The following is a 21,777-nucleotide window of genomic DNA, read 5'->3' on the forward strand; positions in this document are numbered from 1 at the left end:
TCGGGTGACATGGCTGTGAATGGGTGAGATTGGCATGCCCCCGCCTTTGAAGAAAAAGCTACAGAAGCCTGCTGGATTGTGTGAATTGGGTATCCCAGGAGGCTCTGCGCTTTCGGTGATAGAGAGAGTGGAAGGGGCTGTACAAAAAAACAAAACAAAAAAACAAACGGGTTGTCTAACCTTTTATGTAAAGTAAATATTTTAGTTTAGGTCCAATTTAAGCTGGTGGTGTCCCCTCCTATACAACTCCACTATTCATGCTCCTAAGACACATATATTCCTAGGCTATCGTGCTGGCTGCCTGTCCTCATCTTATAATATGTCCCCACTTAATTGTTTGATAATTACCTCCAGCAGAATCATATATATATAGAAATGTAGCAAGTATCTTCAGACCCTGAAAATTTTAAAATAAAAAAGGTAAACACAAAGAGAAAATATTGTGAAGTTACATTTAACACCACTTCAGATTTAACCATCTAATTCCAATAATGTTATTGGAACCCAATGACAAACATTTTTAGCTCTCCTCATATTTGAGTTCTGACAATTTATTTTTAAACTTCCAGATGTCTTTATAGCATCGTGTACTAAAAAAGTAAATGCATAATATATCATACTACTATACAATTTACCACAACCACAACTTCTACAACACAATGTTACTTTATTATTCATAAAGTTTGACGTTGTTACAGTATGAAAAGCTACAAGCATTTTTTTTAAATCCACTGGAGTAAAAGCTATGGAACTGAAAGAAAAATGTTCATTGAGCAAGCGGTGCAGGTATCTACTGACAATATGTTACAGCTGGAATCCACCATACAGCAACTATAAATATAGTAATTTGCTGTACACTATCCACAACCTCATTCTGGGGATGTAGAACCAAATAGTAATGTAAGCAATGGATGATCAATATTTTACCATTGCACAAGTCAAATGGATCGCTCTGTGCAAGTTCTTCAAATTGAGAATGTAGAGAGGGGAAAAAAAAACTAGGCTGTCTTCTTCATTTGTTTTGGTTTTCCTCAAATGATTGGCACCACTGCAGCCAGCTTAGTGTGACATGATATTTTCAAATTTCATGCCATACAGATCTTTATTACATATGTATATGAAACCAGCATTTTTTTTTCATTCACTTGCCAATCCAAACTAATAAAGACCCTAGAACAAGCTAAAATAAAAGGTTTCGGCTATGATTTTGAAAACCTAACATGGCCCTGTAATTGACCTTTCCTGCCACCAAGAGGGACAAAGCTGTGATGTTACTCTTATACCTATCCAACTTCCTCTGTTGATAGCCAGCCCTAATCCCTTCTAAACCAAACACTGCCCAGTAAGAAAGCCCAGGCACATAGGAAGGCTTTGTAGATGGGAGGTGACAAACTATCAACACAGAAAGCTAGATTAATCTGTACACAACCAAGTACTTTGGAATTTTAGGGTGGCTGGTGGGCTGAACTGGAAAACAGACTGACAAAAAAACACTCTGGACGTGACTTATACTTGGTTTAGAAATTTGGCTTTCATTTAAGATATTTATATTAATTAGCATTGGCCTCTATCACACTTGCACTTATCCTCCTTTAATGAGAAAGACTTTATATACAGACATAAATAAAAGTAGTAATGCTGGATGCCCAGGAGTGTGAACCTTCCCTGATTAGCCATGAGAAATATGCAGCATTATATCCATTCCTTTCCAGCTGATGCTACAATAGAAGTCTGCAAATCATGCAAGCCAAAGATTTGTTACAGCCTATTGCAGCTAAAAAAAAAAAAAACATTCTGCTCCAATGGACAGTTGCCTAATATATCAATTGAAAGTATTATAGAAAATTGCTTTCCCTGAAATAAAACACACACACTACATGAATGTCACATTTTTTGTTTTTTCGATTTTTTTTTGTTTTTTTTAATAGGAAAGCACATTTTTTGTATACATTTTATCCCAATCCCATCACAAAACAAATGACTCATCAGTTTTGGGTACTTAGTTTTCAGGTATAACTGCGGTTCTTTTTAAAACTACTTTTATGGAGTGGCTATAGAGAATAAATAGCTTAAATGTAAAGCAGTACAATTTCAAAAAGAAAGCGGATAACATGAGGGGCCGCAATGCAATGTGTACAAAAGCATCATGATATCTTGACAACCAAGAAGCTTATATGGCCAATAAAAATCCAAAATACAACGGTATTTGTGCGCTATAGATGATGGTAAGTGCAAAAAATGCATGTGCGACCCATAGGTTGATGAGGGTAATGTACCCTTCTTTTGCAAAATTTCCCAGTATATAAATATTCTTCAATAAACAGGAAGCCAAGCACGACTTTCAGTACACGGGTAGAATTCTAGACTAGAATCAAGTATTTTGTGTAGCAGATTCGATGCATTACATATCCTATAAACCAAGATGGCCATACTTTGGTCATGGGGAACAAGTGCACAAGTGCTGATGAACAAACATCAACTTATAAAAGAACAAAAACCCTGAACATTATGCAGGTATTTGTTAACACATCAAATATTGGGATCTCTCTAAGTTAGTTTCAAGTTCAGCCAGAAACACAGCAGGAAGAGATGTGTAAGGGACCATGATGTGTTGAGTATACTGTGAATTTTGCAGTATACAGAAGAAATACAGGACGGCTTATGCCATCTGTACACTGTAAAACAGAACAGCTTTGTGTTTGTCATCCCATTAGTGTCAAGCATTTCACAGCCTAATGGACCATACCATTTATAGGGGAAAATGGCAGCTGTGAAATGCATCAATGTGACCCATTCAGACACACTCTCAAATTCAATCTCATGAATGGCCAAAGACCACACGCAATGAAGGCGGCAGGAGCATTTTCAGCAGCGATCCATTCATTTTATGATGGTTATTCTGAGTGTTTTTTTGTCCTCACCATCATTATTCCTCTCTACGTGCTCCCTGGTCCACTTTCAATCCTTTGGTCACCCACCTTCTTCACAGACAAGAATACACATACTGGGCTGCTATCCATTTAGCAAATAGACAACCACTTCGTAGGTTGACATCATTATCGCTGTGTTTGGGATTTGTCTAACCAGGTGCGTTGTGAGGCCACGGTACAAGGAACTGTAGCCTTCTTCTCTCACCACTAGAGACAGTGTCTGGAAGAATGACCTGTATTTTGTGCCCTCTTCACGTAGCCGCGTCCGTACAACCTCTTAAAAAAAAAAAGAAAAAGAGAAAATGAAATTAATCACTGAGAAAATATAATATAGATACACATACACACATAAACAAACAAGATGACCTTCAAATACATCCCATTAACAACAAAAAAGTAGGTGTTTGGCAAAACGTTTTCTAATTTTTTTTTTACCTTCAAAAACACAGGGCATTTTTATTGGCAGTTTATGGCTATATGTGAATAACATACAAGATTTCAACTTTGTTTATGGTGCAATTATATTTTAAGCTCCTCTTGTTGGTAATAACTTTTTTGGACCATACTTGTGAACAAAGATCAGTTGCCCGTTTCTCCTAGTTTATTAAAAAGTAACCTACCATCTTCCTCCATAGAAACACACCTAAGATCACAATGTTTCCATGTTTGTTCACATCCAGCTGATACATAGTTAGCCCCTATAGGTTTCAACTAAGATTAAAAGTTGATGGGAGACACAGGTGCCTCCAAATGTACACAAAGAGGAAGAATGATTGCAATGAAACACTTTGATTCTGTGGAGGAAGGAGGGGGAACTATAAAAGGTGAACTGATAGGATACCAGGTATTTTACTGCTGCTCTTTGGTTTATTAAATTTTCAAAAAAATATTAATTGTAATTAGATAATAAAAACATTCTATGGTCTATCAAAAGAAAAACTTGTGCTGGAAACATTCATCCAGAGAAGTTAAAAAGACTCTAATATTTAAGTGGGTATAGGCTTAAATCCAAATATTCAGGGTTTACTATAAGAAACTGGTATGCAGTGACTGTCATGACTACAAACAGCCTCTAAGTAGCATTGTTTGAACAGGCACAGAAGTACTATAGACAGACTACGTACCATGTGGGTATGCTATAGAGGTGGCACATGTCTTGGAAGTTGCTGCTGCCAACATTAGTCCAACAAAATCGGAAGCCTCTTTTACAGACTCTTCCTCATCATCCATGGCTGTTGCAGCCTTATGTTCCAGCAGTCTCCGTTTAATACTTTCATAAATAACAAAGTGGATAACAGTTTCTGAGATGCCAGCGTAAGAGGCAGACATGCCACTGTAAAAACCTTTAAAGCCATCAGTACTGTACACCTTGCGGATGCACTCCAAAGCGCTCATTCGTCTCTCACCTCGGTTTCTGGAAAAGGAAGAAATAACTCAAAGATCTGCTACAGCTGCACAATGTAAAAAGTTTTCACTAAACAAAAAATGTACTAATGGTTCAAGAAGACAAAGCCAGTGAAAGGATTATATTAAAACCACTAAAAATGCTGCAGTGTATAAGTGAAGTCGGCCAACTATTTGTTCAATGGACTCTTTTCAGTATTATTAAACAGTATATGGCATTTTAACATTTTAACTGGATACTTTAAAGTAATGCATCCATGCCCAGTGTTTATGAGAAAACAATCCAGGAACTGAAAAGAGACATTAGAGGGATATTCTACTTTGTTAATTTACTGTAGCACTTCCTAGTTTTTGCTTACAACCCCTTTAGGGCGGCCTTTGGGTATTGAGCTGCAAATCAGTTTCATTCAAAAACAAACTTACCTTGCATCTAACTGTAGTCGAGTTTTAACCAGCCAGATGGGATTAGTGGCTGTTATTGCAGTGAAACCTAAAAAAAAATAAAACAATAACTTATTATAACACATATAAAAAAAACGGGTAAAGAAGAAACAAGAAAATATAAGTAATGTTCTATACTGCAGTTTTTCAGAAGTATATATGGTACTGCGAGGGTCACAATTTAGTAGGAATTTATTACGACTAATACAAAATATGACTCATTCCCATTTCACATTCCCACCACCCTTATGTTAAGACACATGCAAAGTCATGACAGCTAACAAAACCAGGGTAAATGTATGATCTACTAAAATTAACACAACATAAGGTTTGTTAAATAATGTACATTTAATTGTAAATGCTCTAAAACTGTACATGACCCCAGGCATAAAAAGGCACTAAAAAAAAAAAAAAAAAAAAAAAAAAAAAAAATAAAAAAAACAATGTCGTTATTGATACTAAATTATCTAAATACAATTAGGAGATGAAATCTAATCTAGATGTATTATTAATTTCTAATGCAGATCAAAGGAGGTCTAATAATCATATTTAAAAGACGTTGGTCCTAGTAGTGTCCTACACATCACTCATGGCTGTCCAATACAGTTTTAAAAAAAGGTACAACAGCATAAGAGATGGAAAGACGCATGGTTTGAATGTGGTTACTTTTCTAAAAAGAGTCTGGAGAAATGCAGGATGCCCAGTTCTTTAGAAAATAAAGTGATTTACATGCAGTGTTTGAAGCGATGGAGAAGGCAAACACACACACACTGACAAAACATTCAAACTCCATCAAGACAAACATACTCTCTCTTGTGTAAGCGCATATGAAAAGGCGTGGCAAGCCAGATGATTTGGCCCAGTTAGATGTTTGAGACTTGAAAGAAGCTTAAACTCTACTTTAGCTTCTGTAAACCAATATTTAAATTGTAAAGAAAATTTACCACTTACAGTCTTTTTAGTCTACGGTATTCAAAATGTCTGCTATGCATTGCCCTCCAGAATGCACACTCAGGTGCTCGCATACACATTTGTGGAGTGCCCCTGTACCATGAAAACAAGGACGGCTCTCATATTCAAGCAGTGGCTCATTCCTCTGCTTGACTACAATCTGGTCATTACAAAAGGCAAGGACAGCGGTAAGAGAAGAGCCATACCTCAGACACAAGGCGTCAGGTTTCCGATTGCAAAAAACCCCACACACTTTTTAGGATATTGGGCCGCTGTGTAAATGAACAAATCGTGTAGGATGATTGGATATGTCCATTTTTTATGATCTCAAGGTTAGTTTAGAAGTCCCAATTTGCAAAATACAGAATCAGGCAGGTGGTTATTGCAGAAAGGAATAGGTGATGGTCCTTCTGCAATAATTCGTCTTACCTGCCTAATCCTGATGGGGAATGGTCAAAAAGTCCAACTTTGCTATATTTGCCAGGGAAATCAGGCTACCCTTGCAAGTGCTGGAATGAACCAACCTCTGCACACCTGTGTTGGATTTATGTAATGGCGGCATGACCAATTGATGGCTGAAGATCACCGCCCTACTATGGAATAAAGATAAGGCAGTCACATGAGTTTAGTTTATGATGCCCAGGGGTTGATAGATAGGGTTGATCTATGCCAGTATCACTGGTCCATTGCAGAGCAATGTGCAGCACATTATTATGATATATGCATGCATGTGGAAGTAAAGGGTGGGTTGGATGGGATTTTATAAATGGAAATAAGCTTTTTCTATTCTTTTTCTATTCTTCACATTTAGGGTATACTTCTACTTTTAGGAGGAAGGACACCAGGCACCAAACAAAAAAAAAAAAACCTCAGCCTAGGGGGGAGCCTTTGTTTCTGAATGGTTTGTGAACAGGCAGTAAAGAGGGGGGGGGACCACCACAACACACTCCTAACATATATGGGAATTCACCATCCACCAAGCTGGAGGGATAGGTGCTATATCTGTCAATGTTAACACCCACCGTTCAGATTACTAAAATTAACAAGCTGGCCTCAGGTTGACAATACAGTAGTCCCCCCCATATTATGGTTCGAAAATCGCAGTCCCAATATATTGGGTTTTCCCCAAACCTGTGGTGTTGTATTGGAAAGCGAGGTGTGGGGATGCTGGGTATCAAAGGAGGAACAAGTCTGGCCAATGGCAATGCCCAAATCATTTGGATTTAATGAATGGGGCATTACGATTGACTGCACGAATAGACAGCAGCCAGTCACAACTGGGATTTGGTTGTGATTGGCTGCTGGCCATTTGTGCAGTTGGGGAAAGTTGGGCATCCGTGTATGGTGGATTTTTGTTTATTGCGGGTGGAGTTTGAATGTAACCCCCACAATAAACTGGGGACTACTGTACAATACAATACAACCCAGTGCCAAAACACAGGGCCACATCAGAGATGATATCCATAGATTGGTATAAAAAAAAAAAAAAAAAAATCAGTTGACTAATACCAGATTCTTTTGTGGGGAGTAAAGGGGGAGAAAAACCCTCACACACACAGAATGTCACACACTAATTTAACCAAGGCCCACATTCTATAGGGATGCCTAAAATACTATCACAAAGCAGCTTTGGTTAGTCTTATTCACACAAGGCTTGCTCTGTGGTAAACAACATAGACGCAATTGATATTCACGGATACTTTGAGCAGAAGTCGTGTCAGAGGACAGGTCAATGCTTTAAAATAGCCTGACATGAGGAACAGTCACTAGGTCAGCCTAATAGGACATCAAGGGAGAAAACACCTTCGAGGAAAGGCACTTTAATATAACCGCTGAATCGAAGTCTCTGAATGGATAAATTTATGAGATTTCAGCAAAGCCATTTCTCGTTTTGTTTGCTTTGCTGTGTTATCTGATCTCATTCAAGGGATGAAAGTTGCACAATGATTTATTCTGTAGCACTAGGCAGAGATAGTATGTTTGTGGACTTGGCTTGGGTTCCAGTGGGCCTGTGCCCAGATCACACAAACATTATCCCTATAACATCCCAAGTTGGCAGACTAACAGCAATGGCGTATTTCTGACCTACTACGAGGAAACCTGTCAGCCAGATAAAGATAGATGGCAAAGATAATAATATGCACTGTATCCCTTGACATGGTAACCTCAATGGAAGTGATAGCAATAAAATCTTAGGCTACGTACACACGTCAGATGAATATTGTTTCAGGGCAGGTGTCAGACGAGAATCAGACGTGTACAGGGGTCATCCGACATGGTTCGTCCTGGCGGATCCCTAAGAGATTGCAATGCAAATGAAAGGGAGAGAATGCATTGGGGTGCCACTCCCTCATTCTCCCCCCTCCCCATACAGCAGAATGGCGCTTTATGTACAACGCTCTTTCATGCATCTTTCAATCTTTTTGTCGTTGGAAAGGATCATGAAAGTTCCACAAGTCTTACGTGTGAACATAGCCTTAGCAGTTAACTCTTGCAAAAAAAAACAATAAATAAAATGAATTACACACATTTGTAGAAAGACATGTCACCCAAACACATGCCTGGGTAGTGCAAGATCAGGTGACAAGAGGAAGAACTAGTAGAATTGAAGAACAAAGATGGTGGAGCTGAATGAAACTATAATATAGTTATAATATATAATAACTTCAAAAGCCCTCGATCCATCCACAGGGTCCAGCGTGCCCTGTGCTGTCTCACCTTTCCTCTTCTTTCCAAGGCTTGCTGGACCATGTGGACAGATCAAAGGCTTTTGAAGTAAAATGGGCAAATTAATTTTTTTTTCAGTTAAAGTTCTGTGGTAAAGAAGTGGGCAATCAGTCCTTCCATAGGACTACTGCAAAACATTAATTTAGATCTGATTAAGATGTCTGAACCTAACAAAGATAAGCTCCCAGCTTACCCAGCCACATACCCAAAAGCTTGTTTAGAAAATATCAGACATCTTTACGTGGGCACAAAACATGAGGCTTTAGAAATTAGTAGAAAAAAAAGACATGCTTTGTATAGATGGAGATATGTTCACATTCACGCACACATACACAACTCAAAGTCCACATATCTGCAGAAGGTTTGTAGAAAAAAAATCTGTAAAATCTGCAGAGTACAGCACACCACTCCTGCTTTGTTCCCCATAAAAAAAAGAAAAAGGTAATTACAATTCCAATGTGCGGTTCTTACGCTTTTGGCTGCAGAGAGAAGCCGGGTCAAGTACTCACGAGGTTTAACTTAGTCCATATTTCAGCAGGACGAGACCTGCAGGAGGCGAGCATGAGATGACACAATCTCGCGCCTTTCACAGTGGAAATGTACAGTAAATGCCTAAAATAGACACAGGCTTTTCTGTATCGCAACAACAAGCAGTGGTCCACAACATTGCGTACCAATGAAACCCACGGAAAGGATTTCACAAAATAAAATGTAATACTTACAGATGAAAAACAAATTACTGCACATTGCTAAAAATAACAAAATAGATTTAAAATACAAAAGCAATGTATACGAGAATAAGTGGGATCACATAAATACCATTATTAGGAAAATATACAGGCAAATGTATGAAGAGCTTAAAGCGTTAAAGAAAAGCTTATATCTCTTTATATTTTATATGAATAGTTTGGACTCAAATTTTTAAATAAAACTAATAAACAATTCTGTGCAAACTAATATTAAATTTAAAAAAAAAAGGAATGATTATGTATCAAATGCAAAACTGAAGTTAAATCTCCTGAAGTATATTTATATTGCAATGCTTTGAAGGACTTTCTTCTGCCACAGATTGGTATGAAGCAGCTCCAAATTATCCATTAGTTCAAACTATCATTCTAAAGGATTTGGGTTTGGCATCCTTACCAAGTTGGAAAATACTTTCACTTTCAGATTGTCTGCTTGCACAGTTCTATGAATTTCAAATGTCTGTCTAAGAACTAGATATCCATATAAAGACCAGGTAGCATAAGAAATGTTTACACCAATCTGTTCATAATATTAACAACAATAATGAAATTCCTGCATGAAAAATCCGCAATGAGCAAACAAGTCAATATGACGCATTTGCACGCTCATAGCAATCCCCTCGTTTTAAGACATCCCATTTTCATTATGGCCATACACAGTAATCAACTGCATTACATCTTGGTTAAAAAAATAAATGAAAGGGGGGGGACAGATTTTATTGAAATCCCCAATAGCCATTTGTGGTGACTATGTATCCATAAAGGTTTTGACTGAAGGGCTGGAATGTATATGGTCAGTCAATTGTTGATCACTAATCTTCTGTCTCACACTATGCTGTATGGCACACACAAGCAGATTAGTCATTAGTAAATAGCCAGGCTTATAATGCAAAATCACTTGGCGTTTAAATTTTAGAGAAAAGAAAAATAAATAGAATTATCCTTTTTCACCTGTATACTTCCATCTAGAGATGGACCATTGTTATACTGTCCATACTGTAAATTTAGTTTTCCTGTACATTACAAAGTACCTTACAGCTGTAAGCTATAACGTTTCCTTCTATGGATGCTTTCATTGTAAAATGACTTCATAACAATCCACATAAAATCCTTTACCAATCACATGATTCACATGTAAAAATAGTAAAAATCATGTGCTAAAAAGCAAGATTCTGGATAAAAAAAAAAAAAAAAAGGTTGTTTTAAAAGCTAATATGAGCGGCACCCCTTAACATTCCTAAGAAGTTTTGGAGTAGGCTCAAATTTCTGGTTGGCTGCAAAGTGTAATCAAAAATGATTGCTCTTTATAAACAGCAATTATTAATTATGTGTCAGCAATGCAATTCTGTGTGCTCAATGTTGCCATTAAAAAGGTTTACAAAATGTAATATGACAAGGTAGAAGGTAATAAATAATGTATTTAAAAATAGTGTGCAGTAAACTGTAAGGGCCACCCAAGCTGCATTTATTACATGACTGTCTTTGGATGGGCAGTCTATATTCACATTCTCTAACAGGAAAACTGGCTTAAAAATGGTTTCCAATAATAGAGTCAGGGATACATAAAACAAATTTAACAATGTGAGATCACAGTAAGCATATGTGGGTGTTGGTGCACATACTTGTCCTCCACTAACATCCACAAGAGCTGCTAATATTTACCTGCTGCCCCAGCAGAGATCATGTGCACCTGCGTGGAATCTGCGGCAAACACATGGTTCAACCTTTCCTTGCAGCTTGAGTAAGCTGCAAAATAGATGGCCCTGCAAAAAAGCAAAATAAGGAATTAGGTGATTAGGAATCTGTTCATCATAGAGGACACCTTGACTGTCTGCTTTGCTTATGCTACAGTTTTCGTAACTCACCCCTACAGCCCTGTGTGGTAAAAAAAAAAAAAAATGATTTGGTCATGTACAAATAAAAGAAGATACTATATCTTGCTTCATTCAACATTCAAATTTTGAAGCATAGAAAACCTTATGATTTGTTTGTTATTGTAGAGTTATGGAAATGGTGGCAAATAACGCCATCCATGGCCCTACCTCTAACACATTAGAATAAGAACATGAAAAAAATGAAAGAAAAAAAAAAAAACCACACACTCACACGACTAATGGTGTTACTGGATTACAGTATATACCATCATGTCCGTATTCTGCAGATCCCAGCTCCATAGAATTACAATAGGGTGCAAGCAGTGTTCTCCCCAGCCCCTTTTAGCTGGGCGCACCACCCGGCAATTTATAACAACCACCCGGCTGTTTTTGGGTGGTTACTGACGAGTTTGGTCACAAATCAGGGGCATCCACCCACCTACAATTTCTTTCCACCCAGCATAAAAAAATTTCTGGGTTGAGCACTGTACTGTGCAAGGATATATGCTTTATTTAAGGTTATACATTTAAATGTTCTCTCTCGATGTCTGTTTTTACCCCCTTTTCAATCTGGCCTCCTCTTTCCCAAACAATTCTGTAAGCAGCACAAGAGGATTGATATCCAATATGAAAATGTCATCTGTAAAATTTTTGGAATGACGACAATACTGTGTAATATTTAAAATGATGACAATACTGTGTGTCTAATTTTGGATGCTCTAAAAATGGAGTCTAGGATTTTATCTGCACAGAGAGGGGTTAATTATTTCATCACAGGCCCATTACACTTTGGCTTTACATGTTCACAAGCAGCTTATTGTTTGCTCTTGTGTGATCTCAAATACTATATTTAGAGAAGATCATTTAGAGCAAAGTTCGCTCACATAGGTCAGTGCCATGTTGTGTATAAAATGTGGCCAAATACAGATTATAAACTTTAAAGGACCAAGACAAAGCGAGATGCATAGGAGCATCCACACACATTACAATGCTTTTCAGACAAAAAAAGTGTTAGCACAGCAATGTCAGTGGAAATAACTGTTTTATTGCAAATTGTCTGTAAAATACAAGGATACCCCCCAATCTCTCCAAAGAAAATCTCAAGTAAATGAGGGAGCCTGCCAGACATCATCTTCCCAGAGAGTCTCCATGACACGAGCCATGAAAAATTAGTCCTCAGTCTGCTCCATATGCACATTGAGAACATCTAGCAGGAACAAACCATTGGTATCACAATGTATTTTCATACATTTACAGCATGGTCAGGTGATCGATACCTCAGTTCTGGCTGAACCTGTAGTTCTTTGTTATTGTGTTTGTTACAAAAAGCTGCCATTGCTGACTACATTGTAAGTCACAAGGGAAAGACTTCACTGTTATAACCCACAATAGGTTGATTAAATAAAAAATTTTGCTTAATGTCCCTTATAGAAATCACTTTTGTTCCACGTGGTTTACATTAAATACGAAGAGTGCTTACGGATTTATTCTCAGTTTAAAATGTATAACATGATCGTGTAATCTATTAATCATGCACAGGAATAAAAGAAAATAACCAGACAATTCTGCATGACAATACCTGGAAGGAGCCACGCCGACTAGGTTAGGGCCCAAGCCTCTGAAGAGTGAGCGAGGACCTTCCTTTTGCAAAATCATCCTGAGGAAGAAAGAAATAAAAGGCGTTAAATTTAGTTTATCTGCAGAACTTAGAATCGTATTTTCAGGCATCTGAAGCCATTTACTACAGTAGTCAAACCATTAAAAATCCAGGAGCACCGTAAGGCGGCATTGGTATACTACTAGACACAGCTACAAGTTTCACGCTTATTTGAAATCACTACATAAATAGTCCACCTTACAGATTCTCACACAGGAAGAAGAGTTCATATTCCTATGGTAAAGATAAACAAAAGCAAAACAGATAAGTAAGGCTGACATTTAACCATAGGTATTGGATAACAAGAAACACAAATATTGATTCTAAAGCCTACAGTACTAAGTAGGTGAAGATAAGACACACACCGCCAACAAATAACATGCAAGACAAACATTACAATTAAACTTTTTCCTGAAGTGTGGGTGCAGTGCAGAACTGCATAGAGGCATTGTTCTGCATATACAGAAATATGTAGCATAATTCAATATATAAAGTGTGTTACACCACAATAATATTACACAATGTGTAGTTCAGTTTTTCTTTTTTGAAAGTAAAGCTCAACTTCATATATAGAATTATTTTAAACCTATGTAATAATGCAAACAAACACAAAACTATTAACAAGTCAAATGGTGGCAGATTTAAATAAGTGGTCAATAAAGAGTAAAATCCGAAACACAGTAGTAGTAGACACACAAAGCTGCCGGGAGTGAATGTTACTTCTGCTCAGTACCTAAATTTAGTTAGCGAGGGGAATAGCTGTCTCCATAGAAGTCTGCCATGATGATGGGGCACCCATCCCTGCAGTAATGACAAATCCTGGACCTGTCAATGCTGCAGAGCGACCGCACAACATTTGTGACATAATCAGCAAGTAGCTGTGCCAACTTCTGGCACAAGCTCATCACCCACTAGCTTACTTTACTTGCATTTAAACATAGGCAAAAGCTGCATATTGAATGTATTCCCATAAATAAAAAGGACAATCTATGCAGTAAGCTTTTGACAAAAGCTGCCAATATGTGAAAGGTGAAGCCTATCCCCCTTGGTCTTGATTGCCGCAACAATCAAGACTGAATGGGAGCACAAAGCCTCCTGGGATACCCACGTCATGCATCCCAGGAGCCCCTGGCTACTCCTTCTGTAGAATGCACAGAAGGGGCATTTTTCCTACATTGAGGGAAAATGCAAAGCAAGATCGGCACTCCCCCCCTCTACAGCAGGCTCTATCACCTGATCCCATGCCTGCACATTGCAAAAACGAAAATAGGCCAAGATGGCGGCTCCCCTTGAAGGGGAATTGTAGAATGGCGTGGGACTCCATCGAGGGATCGGCAGAATTAAAGGCAAGTGTGATTTTTTTATTTTCAGTTTAGTTCTACCTTAATAGGTGATTCAGTGCCCCAGAAAAAGTGAACATGATGAAATTTATCAAAGGTTAGGATATTGAGAGGATATTTAGCTTGATTACATATTTCCTTTAAAAGGAATTTTAGAAGTTTAAGTGTTTTTTGGAATTGGCCAAGAAAGGTTTCCAGCTCAGACTAGGTAAGCTGCAGCAGTGTGATGTTTTACAGACAGAAATTAGGCTTTGGATATCTTCATAACTCATCACCCACGATGTGCATCTTTTGGGTACGTGCAGTTTTAACACTTTTGTGTATAACAAAACAGCCCAGAAGTCACTGTCCCCTAGGACGTATTATACACCTGAAAATCAAATATTTACATAGTACAGGGAGAGGATTACATGTTTTATAGAAGGCTTAAGTAACAACTTTCATCTACTGTTTAACACTGTTGACTTGTGTGCCAGTTATTCCTCTCCACTCCCAAACTAAAATACATTGGTTATAAGCCAAATAAATGGAAGCTCCATGATGAATAGCTAGGCAGGTATGCATGCATTTGGCTCTCTACAGGAATGTTATCATTCCAGTTTAAACCTGCTTTCTTTATGATGAAATATTGGGAGTAAGAAAATTATTACGGTTCTGTGAGAAGTCACATTACCAACACATTCAATAACAAAAGTGTTTTGCAAGTTATGCAACATCTATTACACTGACTCACACTCTGCAGACAATGGAAGTGCTTTAATATTTGTATTTTTGTATTGTTTTTATGACCACTACATCATGAATGAAACATACTGAGAATTAAAGCGTTACTTAAGGAGGGGGGTTCAGGTGGAGTAAGCAGGACACCTCACTGTTGCACAATGTTCTTATACTTTGTCAACTATGGATGTCCTGGTAAACCCAAAACATATGTTGGAAGTATCCTTCTGCTCTCGATCATTGCGCTACTGTTCATTCATGAAATAGGGAGTGTTAAGATTCTATCACCATATTCTTTCATGTGTACCTATAGTACCCCATTACCTACAGACTGGGAGAGAACTCTGGGAGCCAATTAGCTGAGCTTCACATAAATATATCAAGAGAACAGAGCAGTGACCCCCAACATGGCAATACCACTCAAACAGCAAGCAGAGAGCTTCACAGAGAACACTACTCATCATAAAGCGTACATAAAGCCTTTTTAGGTTAAGAAATTTAATTGTGTATGTGTGTGTTTGGGGGGGGGAGGGGGGGTGTCAGGACGATTAGAACCCCTGGATTTTACTTTTACTCAGATGCTGTAATAAACCAAATCTACATTTACAGTAACTTTGAACAATTATAAATGCCCATACAGCTTTTGCAGAAGTTTATAAAAGTGGTTTATTCCAAGGTATAAGGTGGAGAAGATGGAGAATAGGCAAATGTCAATTTAGAACACCCAAAATACAACATTGGATAGATTTTAAAACATTTATTTCATTTCTGAACAAAAAACAGGTGTTTTGAATTCTTTCTTGGCATTTGTGAGACTTTTTTTGTCGTTTGCTGGGCATTCGTGAAAGTTTTACCACTTTTACAACAGTACAGGATGTTTGTTTTTCTAGCTTCTTCAAAAAATGCTCGACTGTGGACTGGCATATTGGAATCAACTGGAAAATGAAGACATGAATGATTATGTATAGTTAGTCTTAGAAAATTCCCACCCGTTGTTTTAGATACAACGTATTACCAGACAGTGAGGAAAAAAATCTACAGATACAAAAAGGGTCCTACTGCATACTGCAGTCATTTACCAGCAGTGGTAAGAGGCTACTTTGTGAAATAGATGGCTATGATCATGAAGATCCTTTGGCCTTGAGGTTTTGTCACTGAACATGAGAAGGATTTCTAAAACATGTTGACATGCCTGTTTTGGGTTTTTATCAACACTGGTGGAAAAATACAAGAAAGCTAGACTTTAAATATAACTCTCCTGTTTTTACCATGGAATTTTATAAAGTAGAAAAAAATGTATCAAAGTATACAGAAAAAAAAAGGAAACAGAAAATAAGGGTATCCACTTCGTATAGTCAGCACTATATTACATGCCACCCACTCAATGTTATTTATCTGACATTACTCTTACACGTCATTCTCATTCTCTAATGAGCTCTAATCAGGCTGAAAGACAAACAGTTTAGTAAAGAACAGACCAAGCTGTTCACAGGTGATTTAACTATATGGGACACTTAAATGAGGAACAGCTTATAATGGTTCATTGCCGAGCACTTCCGGAAGCACTTTTGTGCATCACCCAAGAAAAAAAACTGAAGGTGGGAATGCTGGCATTACAGAGTGAGCATACTTGAGGGTACATCCCTGAAATCACAGATTCTAAATAAATCTAACATTGCGGGAACCCTGTCCTCAGCAGTTCTGACATCAAATGGCTTATGGTCAAGACATGTGCAGAACAAATGCTGGACATTTAAATGATCTTATGATTCCAATACTTTATGTGACAGAACCCAAGAATACATTAGGTTTTTTTTTTTTTTTGAGCAGACTGCCAGTATTTTTTTTTTAAACTTGCCACAATTGCACATCACACTTAACGCCCTTCTATTGATGTACATTGTACACCTTGGACAGAATTGGCGACACCAGGCTGGTATGGTGGTCAAATTATAGCTTGGAAGAAAGTAGTTAACGCGAATCGGACCCACTGAATAATACAGCATTATTCAGGTATGCTTTATTGGAACCAGTCTGGCAGCACTGGGGAATTACCCTACAGGATTATAAATCTGGTGTTGCTCGTGCTCTTGGACCCAAAACTGACTGGATTCTGTTTCATGGCAGTGTTAAAATAGTTTGTTCATTCTTGTATGCCCCTTAGTGTGTAACATTTTTCCCCAAACTTTGCATTTTGTCCAGAATGTTCAGTGTCCCTGTATTTTCAGCGAACTTCCCAGCATGCCAGGTTTTGTAAAGAGTAATAAACTTAGTTTGTTGGCTTAGTTTGCATTAGAGATAGAAACATTTACAGCTCCTGAACGCATAACCACAACTATTAGGCATTGGGGGAGCTGTGCAGGATTGCTGGACCACTAAGGTTTGAACCCGTTCTTATACAACCTGCAACCTGGTACACCAGAGCCCTGCTGTGGGCAACAAACGCTCAGATTTACAGACCACTTTTTGAACAGATGTGTGAAGACAGGTAGCTAGCCAGACCCGAATGGAAAACTTCTGGGCATTCCTCCCAGTAAAATTAAATTAGCCTACGGAGAACACTGTACATCTGGTTTTTAGTTTAAAGTGTTGTCATGTATGTTATGGAAGGCAATGTATAAGACAATACATATTATTGTCCTATAATGTGACTTTTTTTTAGAACTTACTTTAGACAGTTCAGTGGTCCTGGCGACACCACTCGGTTAACACTGGCGCCATTCACAGTGTTCAGCTGCACTTCAGAGATGTAAAGCGTCACTGAGGAGGAGGAGGACTGAAGCCTGGTCTTCACAACTTCCAAAGGACACGTCAATATGGCGCCAACAGTGCCCCCACATCTAAAAACAAGCCAAGAATAAACAGAATTTATTAGTAATAGTGCAAGAATAAGTCTAGTATTTCTGGTTTGTTTAACCGGATTGACAAACTATGGATGATGGCAGTACATACTATTACATGGACAATTAATACGGTTACATTTTTGAATATTATTAATAAACAAGTAATTTATGCACAATATTCAATTACACAATGGTCAAAATTGCTCACAAATCTTCAATCCACTGACCTGTACTGGGACTGCTTATGAACAAGAAACACCAAAAGGAGGCTATTTAAAGGAATCTGCATCTAACTGTGGGTGGCTTCAAATTATCAGTCACTTTTACAGTTTCCTAAATCTTAAGGTGCATATGTGAAAGAAAAAGTGAGAGACAATGTTGTAGTGCGCAGTTAGTGAAATGCATATCTTCTTTGGGAATACAGGTATCAAATGTTGCTAGTTCTTCTTATTTAACAACACAGATGGCATGGCCAAAGACATTTCAAAGTCAAGTAGCAACAAAGGTAATGTAAAGACCCATGTATCAGCCTAACTTGTGTAATCCTCAGCCTCAAACTGAGACTGTACATGGGGAACCAACCTCAGCCAAATCAAATAGACCAGGGGTGCCCACACTTTTTTTGGCTTGTAAGCTACTTTTAAAATGACCAAGTCAAAATGATCTACCAACAATAAAAAGGCTAAACATTATATATATATATATCTATATATATATCTCCCGGGTATAACACAGAAGTGACTGAAGCTAATGAGACATTAAATGGCAGAACATTGTACTACTCTGTCATAGGAGGTGACGTGCTGCACAAGAAAAAGAACTGCTAATCTGTACAAAAGGTATCTCGGTAATTATCCTGACACCGAGTCTGAACTGACTTGGCCGCCCAGCACTGCTCACCTCAGACTGCCCTCCCGCCCTCTCTGCCTCCCTCCCCACTCCTCACTACATGAGCCTTGGACACAAAGTTCCTGGTGTTGTCTGACGAAAAGAAGGACATCCACAGCATCCCTATAGACGTTCTGGGATCAACTCGCGTTGCCTTTGCGATTGACCAGTAGATCGTGATCGACGTGTTGGGCACCCCTGAAAGAGTGTAAACCCCCAACAATGACTTTCTCCTTTTTGCTCATATTTGGACCATTATTTTGTTACAGCTGTTTAAAAAGTGCAAAACACTCAATTTTGCCGAAATTCAAAGCTCCACTGTGTCATCTCATATAAACCCTCCTAGATCTAACCCTTGACCACAGAATTGTTCTTTTTGCTAAAGATATCTGATAATGGGAGTGGTTGAGTAGTTTAGCAAAAACCACAAAGGGAGGACTAATAACACTCGAAAAAAGGCTGTGCTTTATCAACCAACAACATGGCTTAACAGGGGAACTAAAGCCACGATACTCACCCATCCCCAGGGCATTACCATCTTCTTCCTTCTTCACATACACAGTGATCAGGCAGGTAACAACTGTTATTGCAGTAGGGACATGATCTGTCCAATTCTGCAATAAAAACCTGCCTGATCACCAAATGTTGAGTGCAAATTTGTAAGGTATTGCATATTAGTTTGCCTTGACATACGTTCTTCCCTACCACAGAGTCCCTGTCAGCTACCAAATGGCTTGAAGTCTAGGAGTAAAAGAGCATATGATGGCTGAAGGAAAGAAGTCACAGATGAAATAAAGCAAAAACTTAGCCTTCCTTTAAACTATGTCTTACTTTTGTGACCATGAATATTGACCGAAAATAATTCTAAGCAAGAATAAAATTAAAAAGTATTTGTAAACCTCCTAATTAACAGCATTGTAGCTTCATTTGCATATAAGTCAAGTAGAAGGCAATAGGGAAATGTAAACATAAAAGACATTGTCCAGAAAAAAGTACTCCGTTAAGTTTCATAATTTCCTGATCTGTAAATAGTTATTCCTAAAGAAAACAAAGGTACAAATATAAAATAAAACATGCAAACCCTGGCTGATAACCACAACGTATGTGAGAGTTACATGGCTGAATGAACAACAATACGTGCAGATCACCAACCCGAGACGTTCAATGACACTGTCATCCCAGCACAGCAGATCAAGATGGTCAAACATCATAAAGAAGAAAAAAAAAAAATAAATGAAAGATGGCAGCACCCTGCAATGAACTGGGGATAAGTAGTGCAAATTTAGTTCCGCTATAAATGGCCAAGTAATTTATTTATTTAAAGCCCGATGGGCACTGCAAGGTTTTCAGAGGGTCTCCTGACAGACTTGTTTTGTGAGGCAGATCACTAAGGCACAACTATAATGTTGCACTGCAAAGCTGGAAGAAGAGGGCTCACGCCTGTCAGGAATATAGAGAATTAAAGCTACATACTGATGTTCTCTTTGCAAGTAGTGAAATGTGCAATAAACCCTTCTTGCTGTAAAGTGAATGTGGTTGGTAGTGTCCCAAGTACACTAGATGGTCCAGTTTTATTTACTTTTCTTTCTCTCAGCAGCCCCATCATCCTGCTAAGGTGGACACCACTAATGAGCATAAAACTCCGGCGTTGTTGTATTTATAGAACAATTACATAACTTATGAGACACTCACATGCATTTATTGTCATTTACCAGTTCATATATTTCAGCTTAGAAAAGAAAAAGTTGCTTCAAAACCAATCTCCACAGGGATCTTGTGTCACAATATCCACCTCTTGAAGCTGATTGGGTGAATCGGTAGGAGGAAAATGAAAACTTCATGCTAATCTATTTTCACCATCTGCATAGAACAGCACTGCCTTTGTGCTCGTCCCAAATTTAAAAACAGTCCGAGATTCTCCTCAAATACATTCTGAGCAATAAAAAAAAAAAAGAAATGAAGCAAATAAAACTAGGAATGAATATCTACCCATTTTTCAGTCTTTTTAGTATGTGCCTAACAAAAACGTATTACACTGGCTCATTAAAAGAAAATCTTCCTAGCAAAAGTCAGGCAGCAAAATAAAACAGAAAAAAAAACCACAGGGGTTTTCCCAAACAGTCTAAAGACCGTGTGCTAAAGTATTGGTACTGGAAACAATGTTTTGTTAACAAATGGGCATTGTACACACAACACTTGTGCGTTCTGTTCTATGGGGAGGGGAGGAAAAGTAAGTGGCACCCCGCTGTGCTCTCCTTCATAGGTGACCACTCTTCACTCCAATAGGGGAGAGCATAGCCGATAGCTTGTTTGGAGAATTACGGTGTTTGTCCGATTTACACACCAGACAAGCACAATCGTTCATCTTGGTTGACCATTATCTCAAGGCTTGGAAAATGTGCAGTCAACAATCTACATGCTATGTATACAAGTACCACAAAACTTGAATACATTTATATACCCTAGGATTGTGACATTTATAGGGGAAAGGAGGCTGCAAATATTATTTGCAGTATGAATGAAGGTTGGTTTTAAAAATTTTGACTTTTCTTTTTCATTTCCAAGAAGTGTACAGCTAAAACTAAAACCTTCTGCCGCCCACTTAGGTCAGGTTGGTGCAGAAAGTTTAGTTTTCAGTACATTTGGCATAAAGCTTCAAGCACTTGGCAGACGTAGCCAAGCTAGCACGTGGCCATTGACACACAGCAGTGGGCACAGCGAAGGTTTTAAATGGGCATGGTGTCCAGACTGACTCTACGAGATTCATTAATTTCCAGAGTTGCTGCACACAATAAATGAGTAAACGGGACAACATGTTCTAATTAGGAGACAAAAAAAGCTTTTTTGGCAGCAATACTAAGTGGCCAGGAAAGAAAAGAAGAAAAGCATAATCCCTTCCACGAGCAAGAGACCAAGGCCTGGGGTTCAAAGGTAATTAAATGCTTCATTAGCTGGTTCTCTGCAGAGGAAATTTGTCCATGCCAGTGGCTTATACACTCGTAAACATCCTAAGCTTTATACTGTGTAAAGCCTGTATCACCAGGCTTATGCGTTTTTAACTCAGAGGCCGAAGAGCCCATCCGCCTTTATGCTTAAATACAATTAAATGCTCCACTTTGGCTTTTTTTTTATCCTATTTATTACCACTGACAGCTTTTTGAGTAAGTTTTGTTCTGCAGCCAAGCCCACTCAGCATTTGGGGTTGCTGGGCCTGAAATTCTTTGCATAGCTATCCAAAACTTCCAAAAGTAGATAA

The 21,777-nt window shown here is 38.3% G+C and overlaps 1 protein-coding gene across 1 annotated transcript in view; it reads right to left on the bottom strand.

Annotated features, from left to right (window-relative positions):
- Nucleotides 1-647: 647 nt before the first annotated feature.
- SLC25A36 (solute carrier family 25 member 36) overlaps nt 648-21,777 on the bottom strand; it is a 30,847-nt gene continuing 9,717 nt past the window's right edge. The window contains exons 2-7 of the mRNA XM_072407878.1: nt 17,460-17,630; nt 12,653-12,730; nt 10,862-10,962; nt 4,758-4,824; nt 4,055-4,344; nt 648-3,206 (exon numbers count right to left, since the gene is read on the bottom strand). Coding sequence (XP_072263979.1) covers nt 3,013-3,206; nt 4,055-4,344; nt 4,758-4,824; nt 10,862-10,962; nt 12,653-12,730; nt 17,460-17,630 — 901 coding nt within the window. The 3' untranslated portion in view covers nt 648-3,012. The remainder of the gene's footprint in view (nt 3,207-4,054; nt 4,345-4,757; nt 4,825-10,861; nt 10,963-12,652; nt 12,731-17,459; nt 17,631-21,777) is intronic.

This window comes from Pyxicephalus adspersus, chromosome 4 (genome assembly GCF_032062135.1).
Source record: "Pyxicephalus adspersus chromosome 4, UCB_Pads_2.0, whole genome shotgun sequence".
Classification (NCBI taxonomy): domain Eukaryota; kingdom Metazoa; phylum Chordata; class Amphibia; order Anura; family Pyxicephalidae; genus Pyxicephalus; species Pyxicephalus adspersus.